At 42.7% G+C, this 12248-nt stretch overlaps 1 protein-coding gene across 4 annotated transcripts in view; it reads left to right on the forward strand.

The window, feature by feature from the left end:
- Positions 1-2925: 2925 nt before the first annotated feature.
- Positions 2926-12248, forward strand: part of LOC123498881 (glutaminase liver isoform, mitochondrial-like) — a 93169-nt gene continuing 83846 nt past the window's right edge. For 2 of the 4 annotated variants that reach the window (XM_045246392.1, XM_045246394.1), the window contains exon 1: positions 2927-3547. In XM_045246392.1, the coding sequence (XP_045102327.1) occupies positions 3347-3547 (201 nt within the window). In that variant the 5' untranslated portion in view covers positions 2927-3346. Of the gene's footprint in view, positions 3548-12248 lie in introns of all 4 variants that reach the window. The other 2 variants (XM_045246393.1, XM_045246395.1) reach the window with 2 other exon arrangements.

Consider the following 12248-nt stretch of genomic DNA (forward strand, 5'->3'; position numbering starts at 1 on the left):
AAATAGAGATGATTAGATTACCTGACTGATTACGTAGTTGATTAATAAGTAGAGATCGAGATAGGCAGATAAATAAAATAGATAGACACTTAGACAGATAGATGGAAGGATTGATTGATTAATAGACACGCACTAGATGACTGACTGATATTTTGGAGAAGCAACAATGAAACCAAATGACGCCTTAATTAGAGTCTAACAGAATACCATAATATTTCAAGAATACCACGACAAAGTGAGTAGAGAGATAAAAATATAATAAGTATTTACTTAACCTGCTAAACTCTATTCTACTGTCTCTTATTGTGTCTCTTTGATTTGCTGATGGTCCCATTACAAAACTTGACAGATTACCGGGAAAAAAGATGATGTGAATTGTCTGTATGGCGCCAGGTTGATCAAAGATGAGTAGCTTGACTCTACATGACAGGTGTTATTACATATGTGACTTCCTCACTCCCAGTAATCTGTTCAAACACCAGTAGTAACGAGGACTCATTGGTCTGATGTCTGCTCCTATCCACGACTCGCTGCCGTGTACTAGTAATGACATTAGCGCGCCTCAAATACCCTTTTCTTCACAATCCAGGGAACATCATTATTCTTATTGAACAGAGACACAAATTATTATAGAACTTGGGGACATCGTATGTTAGGCGCCAATCTTCACACTGACACACACACACACACACACACACACACACACACCCGGAAAGCGGCGAGGCAAATGGGCCAGCCTCTTAATGTGTAGCCCCTGTTCACCTAACAATAAATAGGTACGGGATGCAACTCGAGGGGTTGTGGCCTCGCTTTCCCGGTGTGTGGAGTGTGTTGTGGTCTCAGTCCTACCCGAAGATCGGTCTATGAGCTCTGAGCTCGCTCCGTAATGGGAAAGGCTGGTTGGGTGACCAGCAGACGACCGTGTTGAATTACACACACACACACACACACACACACACACACACACACCATACTGTAAATGCTGCAGGTCACAGCAGACAGCGACAAGAGGGGAAGGGGGGAACAGCTGCCCTCACACTCACTGATGCTCAAAATAGATAAATAACGACAGGTGGAGAGATGTTTAAAACACACACTCACACACACTGCATCACCATATATACGATGAAGAACAAGACACATGTACAGTCCGAGAGGGTTAATGTCACTTATACACGTTACGTAAAACATTTTGAAAATGCCGATTCGCAAAAAGGCAGCTAGACACGAAAGCTTGAATACACTAAAATACTATAGCAATGTCATTGTCAGATACACTATTTCACACTCGACCCTTTCTCGACTCTTTCTTGCACTGTCACTGTCAGGCATTTCACCTCCGTCACCCAGCAATACTCGTCACTATCAAGTGGGTGTGGGCGGCGCACTTAATATTTACACATTAGCTTCACAGTCTACAGCCGTCCCGAGGAAGTGCAAGGATATAACACTTCCTTCGCTGTAACCTTTAGTATCGTTATCACGTGAACTTTGTTTCTTCAGCGTGATTTGCCTTCATGCGTTTTCTTTGTTGTTTCGGTGTCCTATCTATGCTATTTTCTAAAAAGGATCTAGTTAAAGTTATTGGGGTTTGCAATGGTGTTTTCATGATTCTAGTGATAATAAGAATTCTGCCTTGTCAAAATGAAAAACACACACAAGAAACCGCCTGACTATCGATCTCTGTAACCTTTTAAAAGTTGTCCTTACGAAAGACCAGAACGTTTAAGAATACAGGTTTTGATTTCATATGCCTTTGTGAGGTGATTATCAATATTCAAGTGGTTGTCGTGTCTTTAAACCCAGCTAGAGCGATGAAAGTAACGTACAGGTAATGAGTGAGAAGGAAGCAATAATGAGGCAGCCAGTAGATCACGTCAAAATTCCACCAACACAGATCGTGGAAGATTATTTTCATAAAATTCATGTATTTTCTAGTTGGATTTTCATAGATGTTTTCTTCACTCATGATGGAAAACGCTTGCTAAACTCATGAATGTGTCTTTGAAATCTCCAATAACTTTTACCACAGTGGCAATGGTGAAACTTGAAGCTGAGATATGACGCTGAAACGTCCTCCCACAAATCCTAATAATAAGTGGCGCTGGTCATGACATACATACAGACAGACAGACAGATAGCGGCACCTCTTGCGAATGGGTGGTAAATAAGGAAGAATGTTTGGTGGATTTTACAATATCCACGATATATCATTAATTTATATAACGATTTGCAGTTTAGGGTAGAGTGAACTGGTAAGATATTGCTGAGCTGTAGTTTCCTGCTGTACCCCTCCCTATATAAACTTAATTACTAGTGGGAGAGGGCAAAGGAACATATTGTGTGTGGTAGGATGGCAGGCTCTTGTATGGAAAGAAGTTTGATGGAAGGAAAATAAATGAACACAAATTAACAGATGAAGAAGAGAAAACATCTGGTCATATAGCATATCTTTTTTCCCTACACCAGCATGGGGAGGAGACGCGACAAAAGTATTCTTCGCTGCGTTTCATTGTAGTGTACATGGTGAGTAGTATGGTGGAGACATTGGGCAATCATCATTTCCTCACTCTCATTCCGTTATCTTATTCAGGGAAAGGAAACGTTGTATTATCAACCTAAGCGGGCCATGGTTGGTGCGGTACGACAGTTTGGACCAAGGTCAAGTACAGTGCCAGCTCATAGCCATGTGGAGATGTCAGTGCCAATACACAAACAATAAATGAAAAAAATAAATAAAATAAAATACGTATATACACTTTATATTCATGACATTTGTGTGCGTGTTCGTAGCAGTTATAGCACAAGCTACGTATAATTTCAACAGTGCCATCAAACTTATGTGAAACATTCACCACCTAATTCAAGTGTGGGTGGAAACGTTAACACAGCTGCGCGATGGACTGGTGGCCGGCAGCCGCCACCCGCGGGCTGGTTGTTGGGGGAATCGGCCGGCAAGCCTCAGTCAGCCATAGGTGTTGGCCGTGTGTGGTTGTGTGTACGGGAGTCGCTGGGTGCCGCTCAACTCGCTGTAACAGATATCAGACCGAATCACTCAGACTGAGACTTCCTCACAAGAAAGTTGTATCCAGTGTTGCATTAACGTGACTACAGACCCGACAAGCCAGGCGTCAGTGTGACACAGGTCACCCGCCCGAACACCACAGTCACTCAGGGCCACCAGGAGCTGCTTCAGGACACTGCCGCCACCGACCAGTCCCAGGGCACTAACACTCCTCCTTACTAACCTTCGCAGGGTGCTGGTGTAGGCCCGCCACCCAGGCCTACCTGCAATCTCGTGCCCACAACTTACCTACCTACTCATCCATCCCCTAACGCCCTCGCGATGGATCAGGTTGGTCGAGCAGTGCGAAGGGCACTCCCCGGGGGCTGGTCGTGCCTGAGATCCGTCTTGGACCAGACCCGGGCTATTCCTGTCCGTCCTCGTCTCAGATGCATGTCTCATGTTTTAGCGAAACCTTCAGTCACGGATGTCGTCCAGCCCTCCGCCACAAGTGCTGCATGCAGGCACCTCTTTACCTCTAGAGTAAGTTGTAGTTGTAGTTGTAGTTTATATGGTCTCATCTTCAGTGGACGCGCTGGTCAGTCAGCCACCGCTTATCCAACAAGAGGCATAGTTCCCATCATCCGTCAGGTGACATGGAGCTCTGACCCGTGCAGCGTCCCGAGCCGTGTACTGCAGCAGGGAGTCATTCCCCCGTCAGGTATGAGCTGTGTGACTCGGAGCGGAGGGTGCTACGTCGCTCCCTCAGCTGGCGGTGTGAACTGTTGGCGAGGTGACAGAGGAACGATCCACCATTCATCTCATCTGTTTTTCTAATCACTTCAGCTGATGTTCATTTAACGTATTACTGATGACCGGAGAACTTGTCGCGTCACCACCCCAAGCCACTTGAGGCATCGCAGAAATGCCGTAGGCTGTCGCTGCGCCGTGAGTGACGGGACGCTGCATATACACCTGGAACAATATTGTATGCTTGGGAATGTCCCTTGGCCACTGTAGTGATCTGCTTGTGTAAGAGTCGCCAGGTGTCGAGCACCTCCTGCACGTACTGCACGCCACTGTACGAGTAGCTCTCCCTCACCACGCTGTGTTCCGATGATCAACACATGCACAGTTTTGCAATATTTTATGTACATTCCTTGCACCGCAGTCTCAGATACTTTACTGGGTTATGTAAGAGTGTAAGCATGTGTTCTCGTTCGAGCATGTTTGTGTACGTGTTTTGTCTTTCTGTTTCGTCATCTCAATAATTGAGCAATGTCCATGGCAATGGCAATCTGTATATGCCTTTGTGGTTGAACTGAGACTTATCTGATTAATTCTAAATCAAAGCCAGTGGTGTGACAACCGCCACCAAGAAGCGCTGCCACTGCCCCACCGCAGCAAGCCAGCCACCGGTGGGCTGCATGAAGGGCGGTGAGACAGATAAAAGTGAAGCTTTGTGTATGAGTCTTTATTTTTTCTCTCTCTGAATTGTTACATCAACATACGTATGAAAATAATGCCGGTAACCTTTGAGAGCGCACATGATCAGGAGACAAATAGGAATGCAAAAATTCGAATATAAAGTGAAGATCTTAACTTTTTGAGAACATTCACAACCAAAGAGATCAAACAAGGAAGTACTCTCAAAACGTCTTATCCCGATAACTAATAACGAGCTGGAGTGGAAATTAAGACATCCAATGATGTTATCAGGATTCCATTGATATTTGAACTAGAATCCTGCACTAACAATGAGAGAGAGAAAAAAAAAAAAAACTCGTGGACACTCAACTAATTAATTATACGGCCCTTTAAAAATCGTTGTCATGAGAACTCAGTGCTGAAAAATATAGACCCGGAAACACAAGCACACACACACACACACACACACACACACACACACACACACACACACACACACATGTATTACACTATATATTATTCTACAAGCTTCCTCTATTCCAAGGGCGGCGGCGGCTGAGGCAGTCACGGGGTGTGAGTTTGTGTGTGTGTTGGCACCATCACCCGAGACAGGTTGGCGCATTCACTATTATTAGTTTGTGGGTCAAGTTTACTGGATTCTCACATTGACATTGTTTATTTTGTGTCAAGACCAGCGTGGCGGCTTGAAATATCTTTGACTCGGAGATCGTCTACTTGTGACACTTCGTTTTACTTTCCTCAGCCGCTGGTAATTGTTGTCTCCCCGCAGGGTGAGCCAGGAAATGTTGCGTCACGGAGGGTAATGAGAGAGAGAGAGAGAGAGAGAGAGAGAGAGAGAGAGAGAGTAGACCGATATTGATTAAGAAGATGCTGGGTTTATTGAAGAAGCCTCTAAGAATGTATATAAGGTGGTGTTCGTGCCGCGGTGGTAGTCAGTGTTTATAATACTATGACCCTTATACCGCTCGAGATAATTTATTGTTATACACGCGGCCACACACACACACACACACACACACACACATTTCATCAACATTCTCTGAAATAATTGTTTGACCTAGAAATGATAACATTAAAATTAAGTATGTGTGTGTGTGTCTGTCTGTCTGTCTGTCTGTGTATAATTCACCACGGTCGTCTGCTGGTCACCCAGCCAGTCTTCCCCATTACGAAGCGAGCTCAGAGCTCATAGACCGATCTTCGGGTAGGACTGAGACCACAACACACTCCACACACCGGGAAAGCGAGACAACAACCCCTCGAGTTACATCCCGTACCTATTTACTGATATGTGAACAGGGGCCACACATTAAGAGGCTTGCCCATTTGCCTCGCCGCTCCCGGGACTCGAACCCGGCCCTCTCGAATGTGAGTCGAGCGTGCTAACCACTACACTACGCGGTGTGTGTCTGTGTGTGTGTGTGTGTGTGTGTGTGTGTGTGTGTGTGTGTGTGTGTGTGTGTCCATGCAAATAATGCGAAGATTTTATGATGCTCGGATACTCTGAATGTATACACACACACACACACACACACACACACACACACACACACACACCGCGTTGTGTAGTGGTTAGCACGCTCGACTCACAATCGAGAGGGCCGGGTTCGAGTCCCGGTAAGCGGCGAGGCAAATGGGCAAGCCTCTTAATGTGTGGCCCCTGTTCACCTAGCAGTAAATAGGTACGGGATGTAACTCGAGGGGTTGTGGCCTCGCTTTCCCGGTGTGTTGTGTGTTGATGTGGTCTCAGTCCTACCCGAAGATCGATCTATGAACTCTGAGCTCGCTCCGTAATGGGGAAGACTGGCTGGGTGACCAGCAGGCGACCGAGGTGAATTACACACACACATCGCTCTTGACCTTCACAATCACGTCTCCCGATAATCAAACACAGACTCGGATTTGCTATATTTACACTCTACCTCAGCCCATTAATGCTCTGCGTTCTAAGGGCAGCCTGACACTCCTCACGTAATGATAATGTGTCACTTGTTACCTAATGAGAATATGGCACGTGTTGCTTCACCGGTGTGCACTGGGCCAGAAGAAAGTTAAAGGGGCCAGAGGGTTTGAAGTACTCGGCTGTTGTTGTTGTTGTTTTTTTATCACCTTCGTCTATGATTTAAACTTGTATTTTTTATTATCATCATTATTGTTATCATTTGTATCAACTCCTTGCCTCCCACACTCTTCAGTTGCAAATATTCAGGGCACTGTGAAATATTTGCACGGAAACACATAAAGAAATAATGGGAGGATATTTTTTTTTTTTCTTGGCTACGGAACTGATGGAGAGACTTTGATGCTAGATAAGTGTGTAACAAATGTAGGTAATTATGGAAGATGCTTTTTAATTTCCCTTTCTTTAAGTAGAGATACGATTAAATTATAGAAATCACAGCAGTCAACGTGTCACTTATATGCTATTTACCTATCTGTTTATATTTCCTTTCTTCGATTATTTACTTATCTATTGTTATTCATTTTCTTCATCTTTATTTATTCATTTATGCTTCATTATCATTATTTATTAGTTTAGGCATAGCACGGCTGGCTGGCTGGCTGGCTGGCTGGAGTGTATGGTGCAGGGAAACACACCGTATGTAAGGGAACAGTACTTGCAGCAAAGGGAGGTACGAGTATTGCCATTTCGTCTCCTCTCTCACCTCGGCACGACCACGCTTGCACGCTTCCCACACCGCGCCCCGATAGTTTCCAATCAGGCATTCCTCGGCGGCGCCACTCACTTTCAACAAGGACGCCATGCCATACTACCAATGTTTTCTAGAAGCACGTCAATTTTGGGGTCGATTTTGTCAGAGGAGCAGCAGTTTTGTATGAAGGATTTCTATTTTTGCTCTTTTTTTCCGTGAAATACGTTGGTTTTGATGTTATTTTTGTGAGTGAAGTGCATGTTTTCCTTGGAAGTGCATCATGTTTGCCTGAATTACATCATATATGCTAGAAATATAATCGGGGCTTTTTCCTTAGTGCATCGACTTTTACCTGAAATACGTTCATTTTACCTGAAGTACGTATACATTCATTTTGACTCAAGCACATACATCTATTTTCACGTGAAATGTTCCTCAAACACATAAAGCTTCGTATCAAGGAGGTTACTTTCGTCTCAGGCACTTCGCCACTGCTCGAAGTACAAGTAATGGTGTTGAATAATGATACTACACTACACACTGAGAAGACGTAGCATTATTTATTTAAGTAGCAGTATAAGTGTAGGCATTGAAATAGAGAAATAATCAACATCAAGCACCATAATAACTATTACTAAAAGGTTATCTCTCTCTCTCTCTCTCTCTCTCTCTCTCTCTCTCTCTCTCTCTCTCTCTCTCTCTCTCTCTCATAGTATTACCTCCTATAAGATGGTCTTTATTTTCCTTCCTTACTTCCTTACTTACTTACTTGCGTAGTTACTTGCGCTATAGTCGTGGATATACTCGTGAAGTTGTGAATGTCGTCAGCCCACAATTATTGAAGTTCAGGTATCATCATTTGAGGCAGCAAGTGTTGGTGTGCGCAGCGGCTGTTGGGTGTCATGGACTATATGGTGGCCCTCCTCTGAAGACCATATTCTGTAACACTTGTACGCGGCATCTTTGCTTAATTCAAATGGTCTAATTGAAGTACCATTGGTTTTTAAGTGTGATTCTACATATTAAGATACATTTTGCGTTATCAAGAGGAGAAACCCACTTACAAATCCGGTCAATCATCTCTGTGGCCTTGAAAAATGGCAGTGGCAAGAGCAAAGAGTTTCTTGAGTTCGTATTCTTAAAAGTTCTATTTTCTTTGTTCATCTCGACTATTTTCAGAACCCACAGAGATCATTAATTGGGTTCTCATATTTGTATTTTTTACGTAAGAGGGGAAAACCAGCCAATGGCAACAAAAGCGATCAAACATAAAGGGCCACTAAGATATCGTTCCAGAAAAAGGTCGAGAGAATTAGTCAAAAGCTTGGGATTAATGTCCTGAAACATTTTCCCCAGATTATATAAATTAAAGTGACAATGTAGAATACTAAATAATTATAATCTGTCATTAGAATCATAGAGAACGCCCATGAAAACTCCCTATAACTTTTATCTGGGCTTGTTGAAATCAGCGAAAGTAACACACCAAAGACCTTTAAAGCACGCTGAAACTGTGTCGTGCCCACCACCACAAATACCTTTCAAAATTCGGTGTGTTTCTCATAACATTCACCTTTGACATTTACCTGAAAACAACAAAGGCTTACCATGTGTGCTTTCTCCTACAATGGTGCGGTAATAATTGAATAACAGTGGCGAGGAAAGTAATATTACATTCACATCCTCAGAGGCACACGCCGTTTGATCTACGTAGCCTATCACTTTATTCTTAAATTTAAAACGGTAGTAGTAGTAGTAGTAGTAGTAGTAGTAGTAGTAAGAAATAGTGGTGGTAGTAGTAGTAGTAGTAGTAGTAGTAGTAATATATGTAATAGTAGCAGCAGTTGTGATAATGGTAGTAGCAGCAGTAGTAGAGGTAGTAGTAGTAGTAGTAGCAGCAGCAGTAGCAATAAGAGTAATAATGATAATGATAATGATGATAATAGTAACAACAACAATATGACAATGATGATCTACAAGTCTCAGATGTCACTGGCTTTACTCACCTGGTTGGCTGGGAGGGCTGGACGTGGCGTGCCAAGAGAAGAGTGCCAGGAAACACCGCCACCGAATAGCTGATTCACCTGGCGACACTCAGCAATGCCACTCTCTCTCTCTCTCTCTCTCTCTCTCTCTCTCTCTCTCTCTCTCAGGTTACTTAGAGAGAGGGAGAGGAGACGATGGTGGCAGTAGTAATAGTAGTAGTAGTAGTAGTAGTAGTAGTAGTAGTAGTAGTAGTAGTAGTAGTAGTAGTTGGTGTTGTAGTTTTTTTTTTTTTTATGCAGGTGGGTCAGCTGGCCAAGGGCAACAAAAAATGAAAAAAAAGGCCCACTGGGTTGCCAGTTCCCTAAAAAGTGAAGTGAGTTATCCAAATTTCAGGGACAAATGTCTTGAGTTGTTGTTGTAGAAGTAGTAGTAGTTGTTGTTCCTGTAGAAGTAGTAGTAGTAGTAGTAGTAGTAGTAGTGATGGCAGTGGCAAAAGCAATAACAACAACAACAACAACAACTCGTATACTCATAACAGATACATCCATTAATTGATAACCACTCACATCACACTCACGCACGCACACTTTTCACCGTTCCCTTCGTCCAAGTCACGCTCTGCCACAACAGCAAGGCCCCATGACGCCCGCCCGCCACCTGCTTCTTGTTAGGATTAATGTGACACCGTAAAAATAGATGAGCAGCTCACACCATTACACAGAAAACGTAATTGAACGTCACTCAGACACATGCTCATTTTCTCCTTTTAGCTGCTGATTAAGAGACAAGGAACGGAGATGCGTGTGATACGTAAGGTGATACAAACTCTCTCTCTCTCTCTCTCTCTCTCTCTCTCTCTCTCTCCCTATGACCCATTTATCGCGACTCCAAGATATCGATCAATCAGTTAATTACACACACACACACACACACACACACACACACACACACACACACACACACACACACATACACATACAAACAGACGACTCCTCAATTTCTCTACCGTATCAACGCGACTTCAAAAGGATCACTGTTGAGAGAGAGAGAGAGAGAGAGAATCGCTCAATACTGTGGCAGGTACCGGTGATACATTTTTTGCATCTTGTGTGAAAGACGAGAGAGAGAGAGAGAGAGAGAGAGAGAGAGAGAGAGAGATTGGAGTATCCAGTTACGGAGAAAATTGTGTAAACATGGAGATAACGAATACGTGAGAGGGGAAAGGAGGAAGAGGAGGAGGAGGAGGAGGAGGAGGAAGAGATGAAAGCGAGAGGGCACTAAGAGAAGCGGTGCAGGGGAAGAGAGGTAAGGAACAGATGTGAGGCAGTACATGAATCAGTAAGCGATAAAGGAGTGAAGACAATGCTTAGGGATCAACTCATATCTTATCTGTGTTTTTGTGCTTGGTGGCGGATTAGAGTGATGAAAGAAACGGGTGTCTGTCGTCAAGGTTAGATATAGGTAAGGTTAAGTTCTATTTAGTCGTATCTGTGCGTTTTTATTTCTTAGTTTATGAGGTAGTATGTTAATTCGTTATACTCTCTTGTTTCTAAATGTGAAGGGAGGTTGTTATGTTTTATTAAGATTATATAATGTGATTTTTTTTATACCATGTGGGCTTTTCACGGGAATTTATGGGCTAAAGGGGATACTTCTTTGGGGTACCTCCAATCTCAAAGCCCACCCGCTAGGAAACCGTTGCCCTGAGTGAGAAGCCCAACCTACACTCGGACCGTGGACAGGATTCGAACCCGTGCGCTTGGAGACCCCTCGGACCCCAAAGCACGCATGTTTCCACTGTATTTCTTGTTTCTTGTTTTTTTTTGTTGATTATTTCGTTATGTATAATTAATTCGTTTTGTTCTCTTGTTTCTGAATAGTGAAGGAAGGTTGGTATGTTCTTCTAAGGTTATGTAATGTAAGGTTTGTTTTGGTTTTGTATTTCCTGTATTTCTTGGTTGTTTGTTGATTATTTCATTATGTTATTAATTAGTTCATTCTCTTGATTTGAAGTGGTAAAAACAGGTTCTCGTGTGCTGTTAATCCTTTCAATACTGAGACACATTTTTACCCTGAGATTGTATACTATTAGACCATTTTTATTGACATTAGGAAGAGTCTATGGAGGTTAAAAGATGAATGGCCACAATCTTCATCATCTTAATCCCACACATAAGTTTCTGAAGCTGTATCAAATCACCAAATAGTAAGCAGAGTGAATATGGAAACGCGTCATGGTACTGAACGGGTTAAAGTTGCATAATGTAAAGTTTATTTTTTATCATATTTCTTTTATTTCTTTTATCTATTTTACTGAAGGGGTTAATTAGTTATATTCTCTTGTTTAAAAGCGATGAAGGAAGGTTTTTGTCTTCCATCATGGTTAAATATTGTAAGTTTTTTTATTGTATTTTTCTTTCATGGTTAGGTTCATTAAGTATTGTGTTTGCCCATAAGTTACTTTACCCTTTGCTTTGCCTGTTCAGTCTTGTAATTTCGTCCACTTAATGATCTCTCTTAACGTACTTTTCACTGTATCACCTGTCCCTCTGTGTCTCTCAAAGTGTAGTAACTCATTGGGTTTTCACGTTTTATCTCTACTTCAGTTCTGTTTTTCAGTGTCCAATACCACGCACTCCTTTCCCTCAGATTATATCAATTTACATTTTTAGAGAGAGAGAGAGAGAGAGAGAGAGAGAGAGAGAGAGAGAGAGAGAGAGAGAGAGGTTCTAGGTGCATATATGTAACAAACTTTATTCTTTATTCAGTTACAAGCAAATAAAGTTTCGGCGTTTTCGAGATTTCGCAGCAAATACGTTCTCTTTATTACCTCGCACGGTGTGAAGTATGTAATCTTTTAAATCCACTCCGATCACTTTTTTTTGCAGAGTTTATATAGCATTAAAATTCCCCGGCCAGCGCCACCTTGTCATTTGTACTCTCCCTGCAACAACATTCTCAACTTTCCCACTCTTAGCTGTTGAAGTCAAGACGTTATATCCTTTTAATCCTGCTGTACCTCATTTACCGTTCAGAATTGCTGCCTCTTGGTACTTTTTTTCCTTGAACACATCCTTGCCTTGCTACTTTTTCTTGAACAAACAGGTATTTCTTAAGCTCGCGTTCCTCGAAACCCTTACTGACCTCAGTCAATA

The sequence above is a fragment of the Portunus trituberculatus genome, chromosome 48 (genome assembly GCF_017591435.1).
Source record: "Portunus trituberculatus isolate SZX2019 chromosome 48, ASM1759143v1, whole genome shotgun sequence".
Lineage (NCBI taxonomy): Eukaryota > Metazoa > Arthropoda > Malacostraca > Decapoda > Portunidae > Portunus > Portunus trituberculatus.